Source organism: Nuphar pumila, chromosome 12 (genome assembly GCF_984573655.1).
Source record: "Nuphar pumila chromosome 12, dmNupPumi1.hap1.1, whole genome shotgun sequence".
Classification (NCBI taxonomy): Eukaryota; Viridiplantae; Streptophyta; class Magnoliopsida; order Nymphaeales; family Nymphaeaceae; genus Nuphar; species Nuphar pumila.
Window position 1 is genome coordinate 14,707,859 of NC_143260.1, and position 25,987 is coordinate 14,733,845.

Below are 25,987 nucleotides of genomic sequence, written 5' to 3' on the forward strand. Positions count from 1 at the left end.
CTTTTTTAAGTGAAAATTTTTGGATTGTTTGTGTAGCATAAAAAAAACATAATGAAAAAATGTGAGAAAAAACAAAAAGAGGGAGAGAAATGGTGGTGGTGGTGATGGAATGAAGATGAAATAAGCTCTTGTGGCAATTTATAGAATGAGATGTGTTGTGGGTGAATGATTGCATTAAAAAAAAACATTTGATAAAAATTTTCCTTCACCCTCAAGTGGAGGATTTTTTTTTTCAAAGATCACACTTTTTAAAAAACCTTTTTTTTTCAAATTTTTTTTTCTTGTTTGAAATGGTTGGAAAAGTTATCATTTTTTCTTTTCAAATTGCATTTTTTCCTATCATTTTCTCCCTTTCAAACATGCCCTTCCTCACGTGTGACAAAGGCTAACATATAGAGAAAACTTTTTTATAGGTTGCAGACAACTTTGATGAATTTTTTGTTGACCCTTTTTAACTCACACAAGCTACAGTCCAAATGGCCCACATGGGATCAACAAACACGGTTAGGTAGGTCGGCTCACGGTTGTCATTGAAAGAGGTTGAGAGTTCGACACCCAAGATGCACGCCCTTTGCCACAAGGTCAAGGTCAAATGGGAAATTACCTCTCGTGGGCAGGGGGGAGTACTGTGGGAGTTTTGCACTGTGGACACTGATAGTTCCATGTCCATACCATAGCAGTGATTTGTCCACATAAAATAAATACCATTTAAATGAATACTTGATGTTTACAGGTTTTTAAATTTAAAGAAATGTAGAACAATAAGATATTGTTCACAATTGATATGTGAGAGCTTAATTGAGAGTTTTGGGATGAAGGTGTAGTTGTAGTTGTAGTTGTAGTTGTTGTTGTTGTTGTTAAATGCGTGTATCATGGGTAGGGGTGTCAACGGGTAGGGTTTACCCAGACCAAACCCTATAGGGTTTGGGTACAGTGACAAATAAGAAGATTCGGGTCCAGACCTCAAGGTAGGATTAATACATGGACCTGGATATAGTTTGTGAAATTTTATACAAGACTTGGGACCGACCAGAGTTTCCAAATTTTTAATGTAAAAATAATAATAAAATATTATTTTATCGGCTATGATCCAGGTCTGGTTCATGTAGTTCTTATCAGGTCCAGTATGGTTTCTCTTATAGTAGACCCGATTAAACCTGAGTTTAAACCGGATGCCATACCAAAAAATCTGGTCCGATTTTACCTGGATCCGAACCAAACCCGACCCTTTGAAACCTCTTCGATTAGGGCGGATCACGAGTTCCTTTGCCAACGATTTGGCGACCACGATTTTCGTTGAAAATCGTTCAATCGTCGAGTCGCCGATCAAACCGGCAATTAAACACCGATACATCGCCTTGGGCAGAGATAGAGAGCATTAATTGAAGGATCATTAATGAGGAAAGAGAGAGAGCATTGAGGGGTCATTAATGAGGAGAGAGAGAAAAAAGAAGGGGTATATTAACAAAATTTATTAAATTATTATTTTATAATATGATAATAAAAACTTTTTTTTGGCTTATTTTTCTGTCATTTTTTTTAACGGCAAACTGGGTTTAAACAGATCCCAATCAGTTACCCAACATACCATTGGGTTTTGAACTTGCAACGTGCCAACACATATGGAGACTTGCACTAACAGCTCCCACCATAAAAGCGGAGATGTGGTTTAGCGATACACGGCCTATTACTAGGGAATGAAACGAACAAAGGTTGTTCAAGCTTGGCTCCTTTCTTGTGAGCACGATCCAACTCATTCACACACAAAAACTATAATTTTTGGCATTGAAAATAATATAATTTATACCCTAAACCTATTGAACTAACTCATTTTATAAAATAAATAATTATTTCAAACTTGTAAGCAATAAGATTCTATATTACCGGGTCTGATAAAAAATTTTGAGACCCGTTTTGATTTTAAGTGGATTTTTTTTTTGCAAAACTCTACTCAATTTGGGAATGGGTTTGGTTTTTATTTTCAAGCATCGGGTTACGAGGTCTAAAGTGTCGGCCAACACACCAAGGCATCTTTCTTCGACAATGTCATAAAAAAAGGTGTATTTCCACACTTTCTAAACCTATATTTTCAAAGCGACCGACTCGACCCGGTAATAAATTAACTCGGGTTTGAGGTTTCAAACAAAGTTATTTAGTGGGATATGTTTTTTTTTTAATGCTTGACCCGACAATTAATCAAACCCAAACCCGCTTATTAGTTATATGGGTGGGTCTGGGTCAACCCTGACCCGACCCGTTGACAACCTTAAACATAGGTAAATAAGTTCAATAGAGTTCCTTTTGGTTTCTCTTGAAAGCGCATTTCTCTGTCAATGATGCATATTGGATGATCATTCCCTGCCTGCATGCAAATGTATGCTTGTATATTATGGAAATAATATTCGGTTTTGGTTCACCATTTTGAATCTAAATGGTAGAATTGGGCGATGCAAGGGTTTGGTTCTATGAATTTAATTCATCAAACTTAAGTCCATCTAATTCGCTAAAATAAAAGGGTGGAAGTTCAGGTAAAATAAGATTTTACTAATCCAACCATGTTCCTTCTAGAACACAAAAAAATTGACTCGAACTGAATTCCATCAAAATTCTAATTTGATCCATTGCATTATAGGGTTACTTGTCAATGGCCGACATCCAACCCAAACCCAAATCCGAGTAAAACCTGATCTGATTAAGTGTAAGTATCAGGTTTTATGCTAGTCGGATGTGGATTCAGTTTTATCTAATTCCATAATTTGATTACTAATCTGAAACCAAACCCGAATAGGCCACACTCGATTAAGTCAGATTTGGTAATGCCTAGATCCAACCTGAGTCTGACCCACATCACTACCAGTAACATACTTAAATTCAATCTTAGGGTATCCAACCCCACAAGCCTAGATTTCACCGGTAAGTAGGTAAATCTTATGATTATGATACATATGCATGATCAGATGTGAAGAAAAAAAAATTGTCTAAAATGCCTAATTGACACAGTAGTTCTCTTGTTCTAGTGGCCCGTACAAATTGTATAGAACTGTTTGAATCAGACACAAAAACCAAAAACCAAAAACCAAAAACCAGTTAGATATAAATAAGTTAGAGTTGGTATTTTTCTTACCCAAGAACTAACCTGTTTCTGGCACGAACCTAGATTTTTGAATCAACTGAACCAACTGGTTTGGGTGGATCAGCCTCAAAGGGCTTGGCGTGTAGTGGAATGGAGCATAGACATCTTGTACATAGAAAAGAAGGGTCAAGGACATTATATCTCGGGATGGCAGTGGATCGGGGAAAACTGGCCCCGCCCCACCCCACCTCATCTCATCCTGTTTGGATTGAAGATGGAGGACATGAAATGGGGAATGAACCGGGAAGCAGATCAGGTCATGCTGAACATGAGCGTTTTTTCTCATGCTGACATCGTGACCGTCTGTTTGCATTTTAGATGAATGCCATGTGGTTTTGTTGACTTTTGAGCTTTTGAAAATGCAAATCGGATGGCCACGATGTCTGCATGAGCAAAAACGCTCATGTTCAGCATGACCTGATCTGCTTCCAATGAACCGCGAATAAGGGTTAAAATCAAAACCCGCGAGAATAAAGTTATTATTATACTTTTATGTATATTATAAAATCTTATATATATATATATAATCCTAACATAAATCTCTCTTTTCTTCTTTCTCTAATGAGTAGCTTGAGCTTTTATTTTTCTCTTCTTTCTTCAGCCGAAGGACCAAGAAAACAAAGCCTGGTTTCCGCCCCGTTTGGAATAAAAATGGAGGACATCAAACTGAGAATGAATCAAGAATGAAGTTTAAAATCAAAATCCATGTAGGAATGTAAGGCAAAATTTTGAGACGGGGCCAAAAGTGAAAGCCTTATCTCCACCCGGGGATTCGATCCACTGACTGTGCCGACACAAGATGATTATTACATGGGGGAAAGGGTACCGCAAGGTTTTAAAAGGGACCGTAAGTACGGCAGACATAGCTAGTGCGGTTTCCCTTTCCTTGTTTAGAAGTAACAAGATCGATGCACGGCCAACCTGCTGGGTGTGCGCGAGCACAACGGCTCGGCTCATAAGCCGAAGTGGGTCTGAGCCGAGAATCTAGTGCACGGGATATCGGTGTCTCAGCCTGTTTACCCCACAGTCACTGTATATAAAAGCAGCAGCTGGGACGACTCAAGGCAGCTTCTTCTTCATCGGATAACGGTGACCAATGACTCCCCAACGCTTCCCCGCTTCCCCTTCTTCTTTGGTCTCCTCTCTCTGCAAATATTAGGGCGACCACGGAGAGGCAAACAACTTGGATCCAAAGAAATCGATTGAAAACTTTTAGGTATTTTATGTCGTTAAAAACTTTCAAAACACCTGGTTTTCTTCTTTTAAGTGGAAGAGAAAAAGAAGAAGAAAAGCACTCGTGTGCTTTCGCCTTCGCGAGGTTCAGAAACTCGCGGGTAAATGGGAAATGTCGGTGGTGTTTTTTTCGCCGGAAACCGCCGCGGATTATAGTTTCAATTTCTTTTTTCTTCTTTGTTGCTGTGTTTTGGGCCCCTGATGTGCTCGTCTGTTGATGGATTTTATGGTGCAGAAGTTGTTCAATCCGACCGCGGTTCGTCGGAAGCGAAATTTCGAGCTGCTTCGTGTGTGGTTCGAGTCTTTGCTAAGTTCGAGCATCTGGTGATTTCTGCTCTGTTCGTTCTCCTGTTTCGCTTCCGGATTTGGGTAATTTCTTCTTCCTTTGGTTCGTGCTTTCTTTCTTTCTTTCCCTCAAGATTCTGGATGATTTCCATCTTTAGATTGAATGAGTGGGTAGATGAAGTTCGGATGCTTTTGCTTTTGCTCCTGCTCTTGAAAGGTTTAGAGTTGAGGGTATAGGAATTTGTTCTGTTAGAAAAGTTGGTAATTGCCGGGAAGGGTTTCTGTCCCTTGCCAAAAAAAAAAAAATTAGATGCGTTAGAAACTTAGAATCCCGTTGAAGGGGAGCTGGAAAACAGTAATCCATCTAAAGGACTGAAATGCCCCTCGAGATTGTTGCGGGATACTGTTGCCCTCTTTCTTGCCTGAAATGGCGGAAGCCAACATTTGGGGAGTTTTTCAATGCTTGATGTTCGACAGGAAATGTGGGCCGAATCCAATACACCCAAATTTTCAACAAATGCCATGTCTAATAGTGCATTTGTTGATGATATTTTACATATTATCTTATTGGGGAGGGGACATTCGTTCAGTGTGTATGGGGCATAAATTCCTATTGTTTTTGTTAAAGAAAAAAAATTTTTTTTTTTTATATTTACACGGAGAAACCGCCCCCAGGATCAGACCTAGCCACGTTGCTCTGCCTGACGTACTTACGGTCGCCGTCCTGGCAGCATAAAACTCCGTGGGCTTACCTCTTGCTTAGGTATTTGGTGCCCCCATTTCATCCACCTAAAGTCATTAGAAAGTTTGAGTTTGGTAGTGTAATATAGCAGGTTTCAAAGCACAGTAATGTTTCTTCCATGTCTTCGGAGTTTTGCTCCTCATGAGAGTGAGACTTGAGCTTCAGAAGCACCCAGCTTCCAGTTTCGAAGCAGCTTCTTGGATGAGCTTCTAAGTTCTAACAACTATGAACCTGCCGAACCGAGTGGCACATAAAACAAGCATGATTGATGTCATTTTCAAAAATACCTTTCATGTATCTTGGGCTCGGGCACTATTCTGAAACCCGAGTTCTTAGGTAGCACTTGGAGAGTATAACATAACCATAGTTTAGAAATTTCGTTCTTGATATTTTCTCGGCCAAGGAAAATCTCAGGATAAATGAAAAATTTTGTTTTTCTCTGAAAGATCTTGGGAAAGTATCAGTATATTTTAATTTTTACAAAAAAATGTAACAAAACATTGAAACATTTAAATATATATAATATAAATGTTTGCATTAATAAAGTGATAATATTGTGATAAAAACATGATTATTTCAAAATAAATAATATTTTGAAAATCTTGTGTTTTTCTTGGGATTATATCAGTTTTTTAAAATCTCATGATAAAATCAGGAGTCTTTCAAAAAATGGTCGTTTAGGCATGTCAGGTCTGCTTATTTGGACATGGTAGAACATGAAATCTAGGAAAAGGCATATAATTCAAAAATAGTGAGGAAAGCTTTTGTTAAAATAGGACCTTCATTCTAGGATTACAACTTTTGTTTGATGGTTTTTGAGTTCAAGGTATAAAAAGAATTCAAACAAAATATCCTTAGAAAAACTAAAATAAGTTCTTTGCTTCTCTTCTCCACAGTTTCTTGTGAAAGAAGTTTTTTATTCTTAAGGCTCTCACTTCCTACTCCTCATCCTTATTCCCAAATTAGGGATATAGCATTTGCTACCCTTGTGGGTAAGGAAACTCCCAATTATAGCTCATAAGGGGAGGTTGTTTTGACCAAATCCGACCTTATGATCAAAATAGTAGGAATCAACCCTTGGACCATAGTTTTGAACGTAAAAAAAGGTTTTATTGAGGTTTAAAAATTTTGGTGCATTGTATGATGTTGATTTTTCAACCCTCATTAGTCTAACATATACATCAGAAAAAACATGATCCAAAGGTTACTGATGCAATTTTTCAATAAAGCATTTTAAAAATAATATTTTTCAATAAAAATGTTTGTGCAAACCGTGCATCAAATAATAAAAAACCGGTTCATACTAGTGGTGAAGTCTGGGTCGAACTTAGGGAATGGGGAAAAATACTTTGTATTCCACACAAAACTAAGCTACTCTTTATTGCCTTAAAAACAAAAAATAATTAATTAATCTAAACAAGAAAGTGCGGCCCTCTGCAGAGGGCTTAAACAAATAAAAATAAGTGCCTTATTACAAACCTCAAATTGAATTGAATTGAATTAAATAAAATAAAAACCTAAGCTAAAAAGAAAAGAAAAAAGTCTTCAGTGCTCTGAGTTTCTTGTCCCTTGGTGTTTCTTCAGTTGCTTATTGTCCTTTCTCTATTCTGAGGGCTTCCTGAGGGGCCTGAAGGGCCTTTTGAGGGGACCTCAGATGGCTTTTCGGGATACTTTCGAGGACTCACCGCACATCTAAACGCTTATCAGCAAAAATAAAAAGACGAAACATGAAAACAAGAAAAAATAACACAAAAATCGAAGGTTATTATGAACAAAAATCACAAAAGCATGAAGTAAACTAACATGAAATAACAAGCTACTACAAGAAAGAATAGTAAAACTAACTATCTAACTAACAAGAACTAAGTTATGAAAACTAACTACTAAAAGACAAGTTAACAAAACAAACAAACTAACACTCAAGAAACAATTTATGAAACAAACTAAGATCAAATGAAAGAAACACACTAAGCTAATTAATTACCAAAAGAAAACGTGAATAATATCTAAGCATGAAATAAACTAACTAATTGGATCAACACCATCTAACTCTTCAAAAAAAATTGACAAGTATCAAATTAACTAAATTGTAAAGTAACTAATCAAGAAAACAAGAACATGAAACAATCTAAGTAAAAGAATTTACTAATGTAATGTAGTTAATTCAAGAAGTAGCCTAATGCTGTAAATAAAAAAATACAGCTACTTTACAAAAACGTGAATTAAACTATTCATTTACTTAACTATACTAAACATCAAATATCCTAAATAAATAAAAAAACGTTACACCTAAAATAAAACTCAATATTAACCACCTAATGATGCTGCTATAATCTAAAATAAACAAACTTAATTCTAATCTCAAGAACTACTACAAAAATTTAAATTTAGCTAACTATAAGAAAGAAAACGTGAACTATGTAAAAATGCTACACTATACCACTAAGAAAACCCAACACTATTGCCGCAATATATTAGACTAACACACCCAACATAGTATTAAATAAACTGAAATTAAAATTTTGAACCAAAGAAAAATTAGATCACGGTTTTGACGTCATTCACTCTAGTGTGTGATTGACATCAAAACGAGTGAACCCCTGGTTTTTGCTATTCTAAAACTAATTATTTTTTTTATAATCTACTAATTAATCTAACTAATTTAAAACTAATCTAATATTTAATAAAAGCTTAATGGCAGGGATTGAGCAATGAACAAAACAACGAACTACGATCTATTTGATGCCATAAAAAAAATCAGAAAACTATGTAAGACACTAAATCGGTTAGAAAAGAAAAACTTTATTTAAGTAATCTATGAAACATCAAGTATCAAAATTATGATGCAGACTAACTCTAACCTAGATCTAACCTAAACTTAATTAAAAATCAAGAAAAGATAAGAAGACGCTATGTTAAAACTATCGATTTGACTAAACTACAGTTATTCTATGCACAATTAAGAAAAATAGCTAATCTAGACTAAGCGAAATATATTTTTTTTCTTTTTATTTTTCATATGCTGAATCTAAACTAATATAAACTAAATATGCAATTATATGAATTATGATATGCAAAAACTAAAACTACGGTGAAACGGTGAAAAAGATAAAGTTGGTTTTTACCTGTGCAACCGAACGAACTTTGCTCTCTCTCCGACAGAAGGGATGTGAGGAACCGGCGACGATGGAGTTTAAAAAAAAGAGTGAAAAGCATAAGAAGCAAGAAGAAAGCGGTAGGCAACCGGCCGATCGAACAAGGGGGAGAAAGGAAGAAGGTGAGGCAGAGAGGGCTGAGGAGAAAAAATGTGTGAAAAAAATATTACTATTTATACTCAAATTTTAGGTTTACACATTTTTTTTCAGAAAACTTCAATATATTTTCAAAAAATTCACAACAGTGTTTCTGAAAAACAAGTTTCACAAAAGTACCTTTCCTAAACCAAATAAAATATGATTTAAACACTTCTATGCTAATTAAAACACTAATCAAAACGTCCTAAACAAAATTAAACATTGAAAAACGCAAAGAAGTATTTAAAAACACAGTTTTTCCTTTATTTTCAATTTAAATGAGTTTCTCGAAAATACCGATAAGACTGGGTTTTTAACACGATTTTTCAACGGATCATGCATAAAATTGAATGAATAAAATGCAAAATATATGCATGATCAGTTACTTTCTACTAAACTTAATATGTAGATTACATATGAAGGGTCAGATGTGCAAAAAATAGAAAAATAAAAATATTATATTTTTTCGCTAACGGGGTACCAAACATTACCCTCCAAAATTAAATGTTATCTTCTGTTGCAGGTTTTGTTGATATAAATTATGATGCCTTTGTATTTGAGAATGGACCTACTTTTTGGAACAGAAAGTGAAGATCAGGCAATGCAAATAACATGAACACGAAGATCTATTTTTTTCCACATGCTGACTCTTAATAGGCACATAACTGTTTTTTTTCCTGATTTAGAAATCACAGGTCCTTACTTTGAGATTCACCACACATTGGGTTGTATCAGATTAAACCATCTTTAACAAGATAATGTTATTATAGCCTTAAATTAGTAGATACCAGGATCAAACATAAATACAATGTTGTTAATCTTCATCTAGAGATTTGGCATTACAAAATTTATGAACATAAAGGTTTTGTTCTTTGCAGATAGCTTTAAAGCTTGCTATGAGTCACTTTGTGAAACATGATAAAGTAACTATGTACCTGCTGCATAGGTACTGTACGCAAGTTCATGCGACATAAGTAAATGGTTACATGTTCATGAATTATTGATACGGATAGCTTCATCATTCAATTTTTTAATGACTTGGGGGTATATTCTATATTCAAAGTGTGTATATCATATTCCATGTTCAAAGTGTGTATAGAGCATAAATTTATATATTGTCCAGTAATTTTTGTTAAAAAGACACTGAAGCTAATATTTTCATATTTTGTGCCCTCGTTGATTGAAACCGGCTAGAGGCATTACGAGAATGTGTTTATTGATGAAAATAACTGCTTGCGAAGTATACTGATGTTATTAGTGAAAATAACATAAAGAGGAGCTTTAGACACTTTAATAACTGAAGGGATTTATGGAATATAGTTGGAGAGAGAATTTTCTACTTAGTTTCTGTAACTACAGAATTTGACTGCTAATTCATCAATGAAACATGTGTATTTCTTGACTTCTCCTCCAAAAGAAAGCAGTATATTGCTTGACTCAAATAATTTGTTAAATTCTTAATAGCTTACAGTGTGCTGTTTGAAAGAATAAGACCCCTGTTTATGTTGTCTTGCATATACCATGTCAGATATTGCCTTGTGTTTAATATGATTAGCAATTACATAAACTGTTGAATTTTTAATGGTTTATGGTGTGATGTTTGAAAGATTAAGATCCTATTCTTTTATCTTGCATGCACCCTGTGAGATATTGCCTTCTTGGTGATTAATCTGGTCAATAATTATATTCTTATTTTCACAATGTCTGTGTTTCCAGGTGTAACTCCATCACTTAACTGTCAGTATCCTTGAATGAGCAGTTTCACTAAATACTTTTATTTTGTATGGAAGCATTAAGGGCTCCACAATGCTAGCACTCATGCAGAAATTCTATCAGAACAGAAGAGATCTCATAAAGATGTATTTGATCTGAAATGAAGACCTTGCAGGTGCTGGCATATCCTGTTATTGGCATTCGGCATACCCACAAAAAACAAAACTTTATGCCGAGAGTGGCAAGACTATCTTTTACCTTCATATCCAGCGATGATGGTTTGATTGCTAAGACCATTTATTATTGATATGATTGAATATTGCTAACTAACAACAGTGTAAGCTCAGCCACCACCATGGGGGTCGCCCGTGTGTTGAGCAGTGTGGTTATAATGGTGATGAGATGAAGGCACCAGATCAAACCCTGCTGGGGCACGGGTGTGTCCATAGCTTTTAGAGGTGGGACACATCAGTCAGGGTGGTCGTGGGGCCCCACCCAGGGTTTTCCTAGCTTCGGCGAGGGTTCCTCATCATAAAAAAACAGTGTAAACTCAGCCTGTGATGTTGAGTGTGTGTGTAAAATCAGTGCTGATAGAGTTACTGCCATTCTCAATGCCTTTTTTAGCTTTTATTCATATTATAGGATTTTTCTTAATCCTCCCTTGGTATGATCCACAGGTTAGTCTTGTATCAATCATAAAGTGGCACAAATTCTGATAAGGACCCAGGATCCAGATTCAATATAGTCCTGAATAAAAAAAAATCAGAAAATCAATTAGGAACTTGAGAAAGAAGGCTTGGGTTGTGCCATAATGTGGTGTTTGATTATTATAAGACAATCCATATATGCATTTGTTATTTATTGTGGTCAAGTAGTCAAATTATTAAGCAATGTTATAAATCCTTTTTCTTGACTTCTCTCTTCCTCCTCACAGACATGCAATCAACATACACAATAAACTAGTGTTGTATAATAGCTATCCCCCTTTTATCATCCAATTTGAGCTTTCGCCAATTGTAGCTTTAAATTGATTGCATTTGACCATCTTGCCATGATCACTAAGATCACATATCATTGGATGATGGGTGGTGGTTAATTGGTCCCTAGGTGTTCAGTGATGCTAGCCATAGATGTGTATGTAGATATATACAGCTGCATTCATGAAGTGACATACTTGATTCACTGCATATGAAATATCTAATTGAGTAATGGTTAAATATTGTAAGATGTGAGTTGTACTGTGATGCTTCTATGAGTCTTTTAAAGGGATTCTATCCATAGTTGCCAGAGCAAGAATCAGAATTTGAAAGCGGTCATCTCAAATTTTTACAAGATTTGGGAAGTGAAACAAGTAGAAAGCGGTATGGAGAACTGCTTAGGAAGTGTTATATAAAATTGTGTAAGCGTGCGAATTGAGATTCTCAAAAAGATCAAGATTCCTGAGGGAATCATGATTTCTGAACATAGGAATCATGATTCTTGAGGGAATCTGGATTCCCATAAGAATTGGGATTCTCAGTCATGAGAATGGGAATTTCCATGACTAGGAATCAAAATTTCCATGCCATAGGAATAAGGATTCCCATCACTGGGAACCATTATTCCTCTCTGATTCTGATTCCACTTCCTGAGAATTGTGATTCCCTTGTACCATAAGTGATTTCAGTATTATGGTTTATTCTCTCTAAGAGCGTTGATGTATTAGTCCAAGTATTAGATCAATGTACATGAGCTGAAAGGTAAAAGGGATTGTTCATATATGTTAAGATGCACTAAGTGATTTCTACTGTCCATTTAGTCACCATCTATATCACATCATTTTCATGTGAAGCAAGGGGATATGATTTAAATTCAACTTTATGCCAATACTTTCATATAATAAATATTATTATAGTTCTATAAGCCCTGAATGATGTGAAGAATGTTTTGTTATTTAATGTCCTCTAATATCACATCCTTAACACAACATGATGATTTGAGTATTGAGTTTGTTCTGCAGGACCCTCAACAATGTCAGGCAGAAAAACAGCCCTCTTCACAAGGGTCACATGATTCTCAAGGGGACCAACATGACAACCCGGCTACTGAGGTTCCTGTTGTTGACTCTGGCTCAGTATCTATTTCAAGCAGTGATGGCAGGAAAGTTTCTCGTGAAGACATTGAACTTGTGAGTTACTATAGCCATGTTCATTGAGGACCTGATCTTGAATTTAAATGAGGATTTGCAGTTGCAGTTACATATCTGATATCTTGCAAACCTTAATGATTTCTCTAGGTCCAGAATTTGATAGAACGTTGTCTGCAGTTGTACATGAATAGAGCAGAAGTTGTAAAGACCCTTCTAAATCGAGCAAGAATAGAACCTGGATTTACAAGTTTGGGTAGGTTGAAAATTTTCTTCACAAACTTGATTGTATAAAAGAAATTCTTAATGTCATGGCTTGTGTAAGGCCCTCTGATTGCACCTTGTCATTTGCTTATGAAGGAAAAAGTTTCTCTGTTCACTCTTGATAATATTGTTTATCATGCTAAACTGCATATTTCTGCGGATAAATCTTATTCTTGTATCCGATTCTCTGTTTTCTAGAATGCTATATATTTTTGCATGGGCATGATTTTATGAGTGAAATTACCTTTGCGTTTTCTCCTCCCTGAAAGATAGATTTCTGTGTGTTGGATGAATGTCAAAACATGGAAAGTGTGGTGAAGAGATCTATATCAAGTGACAATTGAATATTCTTCTGAATGATATTTGAGGGCTATATCGCATAGATTCTAACATGGGTAGGGGACACAACATATACATGCTCCATATGAGGTGGGAGTTTTTAGGTCTAGGACAAGTGGATGCAGCCATACATCATATGTTTATTATATTAGTATGTACATATGAATGTATTGTTATGTACATTTATTTTTCTTTTAATCTAAATTAGAGTATCCACTGGGTCACTTGGTGGGACTGCCCTCCTGTGAGGTAAACGCTGGGTGGGGTCACCGTCACCCGAGCCCTTACAGAGCCCACCAATTGAGTTCTCGAAGAACAAATCAAGGTCCTTAAGTAATAAACAATAAGTAACAATAATAAACATTAAATAATGCAAAATGTTGGCTATCTCTGGCACTGTGACTGCTGTTTGCACCCATAAAATGTTATAGTGTGCCAGATGTTGTATCATGTCAATATGGAAAATGAGTGTTAAATGTAACGACCCCAAACTCACCTTTGAAATTTCACGAAATTTTTATTTTTTTTATAAGGGAACATATGTTTTTAAATCTTTGCAGAAAAACAAACCCACAGACCTGGGGCACATCACAGATTTCATATCCATTGCTCAACACCTATTTCAAACCATGATTTAAATCAAACCATAATTTAATTCAAATTAAAATCAACTTAATAGACCCAACTTTATGTTCATAAGTTTAAAAACAATCCATTCCCATATCACTTAGAAGAATCTTGGACACCAAATCATAAATCGTTGTCCTCTCCAGCAAGCCGGTCCCGCCACCACGATGCTCAACTAAGACTGAGCCTCAACACTTGAAAAAGGTTTTTAAAATGGGATAAAACCAAAGTTCTTGTATGAGACCCTCTCAAAATCCAACAGTAAGGAAAAAGACACATCAATTCAAACATAAGTTTAAGAAAGCCTTAAAGCACAATTCACAATTAAGACATGCTTGCAATATAAACCAATTTAATGCAGACAACCAAAGATCACATGCTACATAAACCAATGCATAGTTGATGCATGAACCAATGCACATTTAATGAATGACTTTTTATTTAATTACTAACAATTATTTTTTAATTCATGTGTATGCTTAATGCACCTCATTTAAGTTTTCATCTTGCACAAATCCTGCAGATACTACAAATGGATCAAATCTTGAGGTCCAAGGCAATCCCCCAACTGTATTTTAAACACACAATTTGTATATTATATGGGTCCCACACATGTCCCTCGACCAACATTGGGAATCATCACCTAATGTTGGGATGACAAAGACATCATCACCCTCTGACACCACTTTTCTTGGTATACCAATAACTACATCTAATTCAAAAACACTACCTCCAAGCACAGTGGTGGAAATTTTCTACGACCGTAGCTGGAAACACAAACCTCCCTATTGAGTTCTTGAGGTAAACAATGCACACTTCAGTATTATCATGGTCCCCCATGACTGCCATCCAAGGATTCCACCATTTCAGAGGGCAACCAAGGAAGAAAATTAATTACGTTGTTTAGGTGTGTTATGCCTTTCTCAAATTATTAAGGGTTCTTCACACAAGAACAACATGCAAATCAACATGCATTATTCGATTGGGCTATCAGCCTAGTCGGTTACAACAATGTAATATTGTGCCACATGTGAAATTAAATCATTAGCACTATAAATCAACTTATCAATGCATTTCACAATTAGTATCTCAATAATAAGGTACAAATACATAGCCTTAGAGGCTCACAAGTGGCTCAACCACAACCATTACGCAACCTGTGTCACTTAAATCAAACACAGTCTAATATAAACATTTGGCTCACAAAAATAAAACATTAAGGAAGCAACGTTAGGAACTTGCCCTCATCTCCTGTGATATGATTAGCAACCCCTGAATCAAGATACTATACACCTTACTTATTTGCTTTGAATTGAGTCCTGCAAGAGAAACAAGTAATAATTGCTTATCTATTGAAAGTTGTCCTTCACTACTATTTTGTCCATTGGTTTGACCTCTAACTTAACCCTTACCTTGATTCTTGTTTTGTGTTCTCCCTTGGTTATATCTAGGATCATCTTTAAATTAGCAATTTGCTTTGACATGCCCTTGTTTCTTGCATATAAGGCAAGTAGGAATAGGACGTCGTCTTTACGCAACAATATTAGGAGGAATGTTCGGTGTGAGAAGTATACCTTGGTCTCCCTGATTGCCTCAACAACCACGTCCCCTGCCTCTAAATTATCCATATCTTTCACAACTTTGTGAGACATTAGTGACCAAAACTTCATAAACATCAGTAGGGACATCAACATCAACAATAATAGTCATCTCATAATGTAATAATTTAGCCATTAAATTCTCAAAAGTAAGAAGCAACTTTGAATACTACAAGGTAGTAGTTGTGAGGAGGTGATAATTACGACCAAGAACGCTTGAGAGCCTACTGGACCATATCTTTATCCGACACTTCATAACCAACCATAGCAAGCTTATAAGTAATGTTTTTAATCTTATTAAGATATTCCATGATTGACATGAAACATTTCTTCAAATTTTGAAACTCCTTCAAAAACATGATCTTGGATTATGAGATCTGAGAATATGTCTAGACTAATCTAGTCTAGAGTTGGACAAGAGTGCAATCGTCAGGCACTCCAATGAGAACCTCTTATGACAAGGTGAAGATGATGTATGCTTGATCCCTTTTCATCTACAATATAAAGTTTGGATTTCCGACATGAACAAAAGAAACTACAACCTCCTTGTCATTCTTTTCCTCCTTTATAAAACTCTGATGGAGGGATGATGAACCCATCAAGATGCCCAAAAAGATCTGGATTCTTCATAAAAAAAGTTATTTGCCTCTTCCAAATTAGAAAATTCGAGTTGTTCATTTTTTTAGAAACTAATTGGGGCAAAAAGGTAGAAGATAGTGTTGGTTGGGGATTTGGATCCATAAATAAGAAAGACAATAGGAATAATAAATAGAATAAATGGATCATGTCAATATCAAAATTGGAAGATTGAATTTTTTTTCTTTTTTTTACTATCTTTTTTTTTTGCTCTGGTCGGTTTTACACAGCAAACAAGCAAGTAATAGAGTCTGATTAGAAACTTAAAGTTTCTGATATATCACAGATATCACGCTACATAGGAAAAATAAGTGATGTGATAGTGAATGAATCCAAACAAAATTTCTGTAAACTGAAAGGGAAAACAACAACAAAATTCAAGCAGATGTGTGAGACAGGAAGAAAACAAAATTTAAATTGACGTCAAATAAGATTTCTTCATAAATTAGGTACATAGGTATTCACGTTGGAACTTGGGAGAAAGATTTCTCTTTTGAAAATAACCAATATAGAACTAGAAAAGATTGGGAACAACACCGAAAGTCGATTCAATCTAATTAAAGGCTCAAAGAAGAGTGAACAAGAGTGAAGAGGAGGAGAAAAGAAAGAGAAGAAAAAGAAAGAAGAGGGAAGAAGAAAAGGAGGAGGCTTGAAAAGAGGCAAATAAGAGGAAAAAACTCTCAAGATCTTTTAGGGCATACCTTATAGATGCGATCAGTCAACCTCCCGATCTGATACCATGTTAGATTTGATATCCATCAACGTCCCAAAGTAGTCACACGGAGAAGGAAGAGAAAACGGTGCTTTAGGGTGTTGTTTTTCTGTAATGATCCTAATAGCTATAAGGGCAATATGGTAAAGAAATAAGGAAATAGAGAATAACGTCAGATTATGGACAACAGACATATTGGATCTGGACCCAATACCCAGAGCCAATTAGTGTTCTCTCTCAATATCTAATTGGGGCCGATCAAATTACTTTAGTTTTTTGCAATATGGCTGAATTGGAAGAAGAAATTTCTGGTCTTTTTAGAGCCTACTGCATTAGACTAATACTGAAAAACACATCGTGTTATTTAACAATTGTTTCTCTTTTTTGCAGTATGGCAGAAATTGGAGGAAGAAAATTCTGACTTTTTTAGAGCCTACTACATTAGACTAAAACTGAAAAAACAGATTATGTTGTTTAATCATTTGCTTGAGCAACAATACCGCCTCATGAAGTATCCTGTTCCCCCAAAAGTTCCCTTGGCTCCTATGCAAAATGGAATCCATCCCATGCCTGGTACTCTCTCTCTCTCTCTCTCTCTCTCTCTCTCTCTGGACATGCTGGTGAATGTGTGTTGGTTGTGTTGTCTGGATGATGATTATGTAATATTTAACAAAGATAGTTTGTTTTAGAAGTGATGCAAATTTGATGTTATTTTGTTAATGGAAAAGATTTTTCACATTAGAATCTCTAATTCTACATTCCCTGCAGTAGAGTAAAACTTCTTGGTTTCTGAATTCACGCAATTGTGCCCACACTGCGCACATTGCTGCACATGCCAAGCTCTGACCAAGCTCACCGCAACTACGTGCCCACCGCATGCTGTGCTTCGCACGCCACATGCATCACGCACGACAATGGTCTGTGCAACACACGACACCACTGTTATGCATGTGCACCAAACTCTGCACTTCCATTCCTTTACCTATTTCTGTGCTTTTAGCAGCTTCTGTGCTTATTTACATAAGGAGATCAAATTTAGCATCTTTTGGGCAGGTGTTTATTTGCATGCTATTGTTGGCATTCATTGGCTGCAGCCGCAACCCAACATGGTGTACCACATTTATGGGCATAGCATTGTGCTTCACAGATTATTCAATTATTTTTTCATGTATTTTAATGTTTAACATAATATCTTGGCAACATTTTAAAACAAGTACTGAAGTTTTTTGTTCTACTTTTTCACGTAAAATAAATCAACTCATGATGGTTGTTTTTCAAAGATAAAAGCATCAGGGATACTCCTGAATTTCTTGTATATTGTGTTGGTCATTACCATAAAACACTTACAATAGCCTTTTACTCATAAACATAGATACACATTGATTTTTTCGCATAAGATAATGCTTAACTTTTCTTGCTGAACAGAAGAGAACAAATTCTGCTTTCTATATTGTTCTTCTTTTTATGTATTTAAAGACTTTATTCACTTGGGAACAAGTGCTTTTTAGTGTTGTATGCTTCTATCTATTATTTGACAAGGTGAGAGGCAAAATCTTAGCAGTAATATTGTAATGTGTTTTTTTCCTCAGACAGTCTCTCACTGATCTGCTATTACTGTTATCATCCTTGTTCATTGTCGGCTTCTTTCAGTGCAGTTAACAATCTACCTATGGGGTATCCAGTTCTTCAGCAGCCTCCAATGCCTGCTACTGGGCAACCACATCTTGATCCCATGGCATGTGGCTTGTCAAATTGTCATGTGGTAAATGGTGTGCCTGCTCCAAGCAATTTTCATCCAATCCGGATCAATTCTGGGAATGAGTAAGAGAAGCCTCACCTTGTTTGTTATATCATTTTACCATAATATATCACTAATAGAGCAGCTTTAATGGTTGACAGAAGAAAGCCATTCTTTTAAATGATGGTCTTGTTTGGCTGTCTTTGATTTGTCATTGTGTTGCTGTTGATAAGATATCTAACAACAGAAAAGGGAGAAAGGTTGCTTTGTCTGGTTCATTCCAATCTTTTTTTTAGGGTTAGCAATATTTGGGTGTATTTGCTGCATGTAGGTATGTTACCTAGGTAGGAGATCACTCTCCTCTTTTAGGTGGTGGTGGTGGTGGTGGTTGTTTTTTACCTCTCCTTTTTGGTACTTTTTTCTTTTTTCTTTTTCTTTTCAAGTGTGTTTAATACCCTCAGATCTCAAGATCCAAGGGGACTACTCAATTGAAAATCTCAGGATCTGAGGTCCAACCCAGGTCCGATCTCAGATCCTCTCCTCTCTCCCTTGTATCTCACAAAACCAGTATCTCAAAACCAAGGTAGCCTTAGATCTGAGATCCCGTGTTTGACACAACTCAGATCTTGGCATGGGCCCGGCACCACATTAATACCCTCCACGACACCTCAGATCCTTGGATCGAGGTCCAAGGGTGTCAGATGATCCTTTATTCCTCTTCATAGTCTAGATTCTCAGGTTAGATCTCCCTCTCTCTGTCATGTTTCACATGCTTGGAGCTGTTACGGATGACTGCTTGTTGAACTCGATAACTCAAATACTTAGGTTATAAAAGGAGAGAGAGAAAGAGAGAGAGTTGTTCTTTACATCTCCATGAGATTAGGGAACCTTAAAGCAAAACAGAATTGTGATTTATGTAGTGGTCATACACTTAGTTGTCAAAAGTCCTAGGTGTAGGGCGACTGTCTGTGCTTATGGGTCTAGGCCGTAGGGGCCCTATTTTTCTACCTAGGCTGCCTAGGTGGTGCGTAGTTTGCCCCCGCCTATGCTGCAGACATAGTTGTCATGTTTTTTTTGTCTCCTTTCTTTTCTTCTTTTCTTCTTTTCTTTTTCTTCTTCCTTCTGCCCCAAAAGCTTTTTTTTTTGTTCTCTCCTATTCTTCTTCTTTTGATTTTCTTTTTCACCTTCTTATTTTTTTGTTTTTTCTTCTTCCTCCTCCTTTCACCCCTCCGGCTTCTCTTCTTCTTCCTTTTCCTCTTCTTTTTCTTTTTTTCCTCTTTCTTTTCCTTCTTATTTTTTCTTTTTTCTGCTACCTCCTCTCGCCCCTCCACTCTCTTCTTTTTTTTCTTCCCTTTTCTCTCTTTTTATCTTTTTATCTTTTTTTCTTCTTTTTTATTTTTGTTGTTTCCATGTACACAAGTGTTGTTGACACACACACATATAAAACCTGTTTTTTTTCAGTTATCTCTCTCTCTCTCTCTCTCTCTTTTATATATATATATATATATATATATATATATATATATATATATATATATATATATAACAACAGCAAAGCTAAGAAAATAATAAGTTTTGCATTATTTTTCTTCAAAAAATATAAAAAACTTGTTTTAAAGGTTTTAAAATATAAAAGAAAGAAAAAAATAGGAAATGCAAACTTAAAATAAATAAAAAAATCCCCAAAATATCACGATATTTTGTTTTTGGCGATATTTTGAAAATATCACCGATATTATCGGCTACCTTGAAATAGCCGATAATGTCACAATATTTTCAATATATCGGTGACAGTGGTTTTAAGATACACAACCCGTTTTGAAAGGCATACATCAGAATGCCATGGTGCAACTTAATCTACTGAGGCTTTTATTGGAAACCTTGCCTATTTTCTGTGTTTCTAGGTTCAAAACTGTAGGTGAGCTTGATGTTGCCTCGTACTAGTGGTGGTGATAATGATAATGATAATGATGATATCTGCTTATAGGTTTCATATCTCTTTACATTCAATTTGCCTTCACTTTTATCCTAGTAGAATCATTCATTGGAAATCTTTCTGATACTTGAGCTTTATAGCCAAGCTTGCTCATGGACGATCTTCATTTCCATCAATGACAAACCAACTGTCATGGTCTAACTGTGTTACCTACATGATTTCTGAGGATGCACCTAGGGGCGCACAAACGAGCTGAGCTAGCTCGAGCTCGTCTCGGGCTCGACTTGATTAAACTCGGCTTGGACTCGTCTAGGTAAGTAAACGAGCTGAGATTGAACAAGAGCTCAGGCTTGTTAAACATAAACGAGCTGAGTTTGATCAACCATTAAAACCCTCGATTAAGCTCGGGTTGTACTTTATAATGACAAATAATAGGATATTTATATTTTTTGTTTCTTTAAATTCACAAAAGGTGGTTTTGTTCAAGTGGTTAGCCCTCTGTACACCTGTGCGTGAGGTCAGGGGTTCAAATCCTACCCTTTATGCATGTTTGAAAACATTTTTTTTTAACAAATCAACTCCGCTCAGGCCGAGCCGAGCCGATTTTGTACGTTGGGTGTTCAAGCTTGGCTCGAGCCCTGCTCGTGTGCACCCCTAGATGCACCTATGGCATGCGAGTTATTATGAGCATCCCGTGTTTTGCTTCTCTATGTCTGCTACTGGTGCTTCTAGTTGGCGCAACTCTCTGTGACCACATTCATTGTAGGTGATCCTGTGGCCATCAATTCTTTTGTGTTTTGATTGACACCCTGAGATCGTCCAAGGAATGATTCCCCTCAAAGAGACCAAATAGATCGACATGCATGAACTGATAGATCAAAAAATGCTGCTACATGGTTTATGAATACCTTAGTTCACCTGACCGATTAGCTAAGCTAGAATAAATCAACAGTAATATGATGTAATCTGAAAAAAATGAATCAGAATCTGTGTTTTTATCTGCAGACTTCAGGGTGAGGTGGTCTTCCCACCCCGTTTAGATCTGTTGCGTAGGAGTAATTCCTTCATGGAAGCTTCTCAGCCCCACCCCATTGGGGTTAAAATTTGTTGACTCAACCTTTCATACAATGTGGATTGTAGTTTTTGTTGTTCATGCTTGCTTGTGTTTGTTAATATGGGTCACCTTTTCCACCTCTCTCTCATATTGGAACTCATTTTGGATTTGTGAGTAATGTGATTGACAGTGCTTCTGCTGAGGTGCCACCTGTGATTCCTTCATGTAGTGCTATGTCATCCATGTCAGAGATGGCCATGAGTCCTGCTTCTGTTGCTTCCAGTGGTCATTTTCCATTCACTTCAACAGATTTATCGGGAATGGGTGTAGATACTGCAGCACTTGACTCAGCATTTTCATCAGATGTGGCCACTAGTGTTGGTTTGCAGCTTGGTTCTGACAGTGGGGTGGGTTCCACAAGGGATTCCATCAGATCTCTGGAACTGATGCCGTGGAACTTCAGCTTCTCAGATCTAACCGCAGACTTGACAAACTTGGGAGGTAATGTTTAAGCTCCCTTTCATTAAGTGAAGGTCCTTTCTGAAGGAAACCAAGTAAAACTTAAATGCCTTCAATTTTCATTTGGAGAATTTATTTATTGACCACGGAGGTTTCATTTTCTCTTGAACATGTCATGTGGCTTAGATGTTTAAAAGATAACTGATACATTGAAATTTTTTCCTCTAGTATTGGCATTTTCGCAAATTTTGTATTAGCATTTTCTTTGTTCTTTTTTTTACAGGGAGTTTGGAATTTGTTCTTTTTAAATTAAAAACAAATTAGAGATAATTGGATTACGATTTGCTGATGTGAATCTTCTAATGGGTAGACTGTCTAAATATTTTTGCAGATCTAGGTGCATTAGGAAATTACAATGGGTCACCATTTCTGCCATCTGGATCAGACATTCTAATTGATTCTCCTGAACATGATGGTAAGTTGAAATCTGCTGAATTTTTTTCGCTTGTGTCCATTCATTTTGGGTAACATGAGCTTTAAATTTTTTAATCAAATTCTATCAAAGTTTTGAAAAGAATTTTCCAGTCTAATATGAAGGCATCTGACCGAGTTTTAGTGGTGCATGAAGTAGCAGTATCATATCTGGTGTTTATTATTATAAAAATGCTTGAATTTATGATTTGAGTGTCATTTAAGTACTGAAGGAGTGCTAAATATAGAACCACATCAATTTTAGAAATGTGGCTTTCCCACACAGCCCCCTCCCCTACCCCAATCTCAGAAAAAAATTATTGATTCACATATTGGGTAATGTTTATAATCGCACCTTAGGGTGGTTCATTTTTTCTTTTGTAACTTGAATTTGGAGTCTGACCATGAAGGCATTTATTTCCAATACTACAAATTATCAAGGTTGTAAAAAAAGCATATTGGTGCCTGTATCAGTCATGCCTGAAATAAGATATTTATCTATCATATCATAAAAAACTCAAATTTTTAAAAAATAGGAAAAAATCTAAAAAAATCATAATGCAAGGTGGAAGTGACCACCCACAATCTGTCACATGGGTGCGGGTGCGGGGGCGGGGGTGCGGCACTTTCAAAAACCTTGGGTGCGGGGGTGCGGCAGGGGTAAAAATGTAAAATATATATATATAAGGGGGGTCCGGGGGTTCCCCCGGCGCAGCTGCCGCACCCGCGTCGAGTCGCGTCGACGCGGGTGCGGCACCCTGCTAGCCGAATCCCTGTTACATAGCCCACAATGAAGATCCAAGAACACCAAACTCAAGATTCCAAGGAGCACAAAAGTCCACCAAAACAGCCACTAAGGGCTCATACAGGAAGCCACTAAGGGTTCGATAGAATCTCACAAGAGTGCACACACAACACATAAAAAAAACACTTTATTATGGCTCAAATGCACAAATAATGCATGAGAGAAAAGGGGGTGAGAGACCCCAATATATACAAGAGTGGCTCCTACTAGCCGTTAGATTAGTCCTAATGGCTAGTTAGGACTAGCTACAAATAATAAAATAATAATGATAATAATAAGTACAAAAGAAATAGATAAAAAAAATATTTATACATATATAGTATACATACATATGTATACACACACAAACACAAACACAAACACAAACACATACAAATATACATCTTTACACAAGAAACAAAATTTGGAGTATGACCATGAAGGCGTTTATTTCCAACAGTACAAATCATCATGATTGTAAAATGCATATTGGTGCCCGTATCAGCCAGACCCAAAATAAGGTATGTTTAGTATCATATCATATCAAAAGAAACATATTTTCTAACAAAAAATCCAAAATTTCATAAAATAGGAACATTTCTAAAAATCATAATGCAAGAAACAAAATGATATTAGTGTAAAAAATGAAACCATAATATCTTATATTAAGCAATTATGAACTACATAAAACATCGAACATCCAATGATCAAGATAATATGTTTTGAATGACGTGTATCTCACAAGATACTGGGGTCTATTTTATGCACTCTATCGTGGTGTATCATATGATACACCTGATTCGAATACGATACACCCGAATTGGATTTCAGGTGTGTATTGTATCAGAAACCCTTTTAGATACGATATGTATTATAGTGTAGTGTACACTTACAACATAGAAAATCATTATTCTTTCAAAATTTTGGCCATAACAGCAATCAACTTTTGATAATGTAGCTATCTTTGAGTGTCTGCATATAGACAAAAGAAATTGGAAGATGCAATCCATCAGTCAAGAACTAAAACTAATAGAAATCTTTGAATTCTATCTTAGTAGCATTAGGATTTTCCTACTTGGATTGGAAGTACATAGATGGTTGACATGGTGATAGTCCTATAGTTGCAGCCCACATTTCATGAAATTCGCAAGCAAAGTAACTTTTCTGTGACTTGACTTGTAATCTTTTTGTAATTAAGCTGCACCAACTTTATATTTTCTGTAATTTCTGCTCTTTCTTGGGTCTAGAAAATCTTTTTTGAAGACCAGTCTTGATATCTGAAACTAGGCTTCTGAATGAATCTTCAGAAGTTATTTATTGGTTTCAGTTTCAAGTGGTCCCAATACCAGCCTGATTCGATTAATCATGGAAACAAGGTTGGCCACCTACTCATGCTCTCGCTTGTTAAGACTAAGTCTCAATACAATCCTGATTCCATTGATGATGGAAACAAGGTTGACCACTGACTCACTTGTTAAGACCAAGTCTGTAAAAGCATTAGGCTTCACTGGCACTTCGGTGGGCTTTTACCTGATTCCTGATTGATGTTAATGTTCTACCTTTATATTTATTTTGGGTTCTTTTTCTTTTAACAGTGCTCTCAAGTGTGTGCATGTGTGTGCGTCATTTTATTGATGAATCTAAGATTGTTTCTTTCAGTTGAGGAATTCTTTGTCGATTCAGTCACTGGAGCATGCTCTCAATCTGATGAAGAGAAATCTTGAATTAGTGAGGATTTCGCCCCTTCAATATTTTCTTTTCAATTAATCAACTAGTGGAAAAAAGGCACGTATCTTCTGAAACTGACATTTCATGTGCCTTATTAAATAGCAACTGAGCAAAGTAACATAGGTGGCAACATTTAATGTTTACCAGCTAGGGGGAACACACAGAAAAACATATTATTATGCTACTGTAAATTTATGTGCTTTTGTTACTAAATGTTGTTTCAGCTAGTTCAAAACCTCAATATGACCTTGTCTAGTTTGCGTGGGACCCTGCCCAGGGTTTTCCCTTGCTTCGCCGAGGGTTCCTCGTCATAAAAAAAAACCTTGTCTAGTTTGGGCATGCGCAAGATTTGGATGGATGGATCACTTGAGCCCAGTTTAGCATTTCAGCTGGATGGAATAACCATCTCGCTTGGATGGACCATATACCTCGACCCTTGATTCACTGAAACTGTGCATGAGGCTCTATTTGGGAGCCTTGCATAGAGATGGAAACACCATTTCTGTGGGTTGATATGGTTTTGCCAAAATGTGGTTTCGAGGATGGAGTTGCCAGAAACATCCTCTTGTGGATGGTGTTGAAATGTGGTGTTGGGTAGGGATGTAAGCGGATTGGATGCGGCCCATACAAAACCTGACTGACTATGGCCCAATGGGATTAAGATGATAAAAAAACTAATACCGAATCTGAATCCAACAGCTATAAGCATATCTGAATCTTCAACTGAAATCCACATAAAAATGCAAATTCGGTCATATCCGAATTCGGACCTAAACAGCCATCATCTGAATTGGAATTCAACAATATAACCATCATCCAAATTCAAATCCAACACCTATTTATGTGCATTTAGAAGAAAAAGACAGCCTAATCACAACCACGCACATTGCACATCTTCACTGATAAGGCCAATGAGTAACGATTAAGTAATTAACCAAGCAATGCTCACTGCCCCATTTCTAAGAGTTCAAAAGGCCCGTTTAGGCGCACCATGAGTGGATGCCATTCATTCACAGAAATTGAAGGGCATGAAAAGCTCGCAACATATCTCTTTTCTTTTTGTCGTCAAGGTACCTATCACTTTATCCTCACCCTCTCTTTCCTGCAATATCCTTTT

At 36.4% G+C, this 25,987-nt stretch overlaps 1 protein-coding gene across 3 annotated transcripts; it reads left to right on the forward strand.

The window, feature by feature from the left end:
• The first annotated feature begins 4,195 nt into the window (after positions 1-4,195).
• Positions 4,196-25,111, forward strand: LOC149820083 (uncharacterized). Of its 3 annotated transcripts, none has more exons than XM_089982114.1 (10): positions 4,196-4,349; positions 4,602-4,735; positions 10,403-10,574; positions 12,399-12,566; positions 12,675-12,780; positions 17,091-17,273; positions 18,356-18,521; positions 21,658-21,929; positions 22,279-22,362; positions 24,802-25,111. In XM_089982114.1, the coding sequence occupies exons 3-10, from the start codon at positions 10,560-10,562 to the stop codon at positions 24,864-24,866; spliced, it is 1,059 nt and encodes a 352-aa protein (XP_089838240.1). In that variant the 5' UTR covers positions 4,196-4,349; positions 4,602-4,735; positions 10,403-10,559; the 3' UTR covers positions 24,867-25,111. The 3 variants fall into 3 exon arrangements, with proteins under 3 accessions (XP_089838240.1, XP_089838239.1, XP_089838241.1); XM_089982113.1 differs by having other exon boundaries at positions 4,200-4,349; positions 21,619-21,929; XM_089982115.1 differs by lacking the exons at positions 4,196-4,349; positions 10,403-10,574 and having other exon boundaries at positions 21,619-21,929.
• The last annotated feature ends 876 nt before the right edge of the window (positions 25,112-25,987 follow it).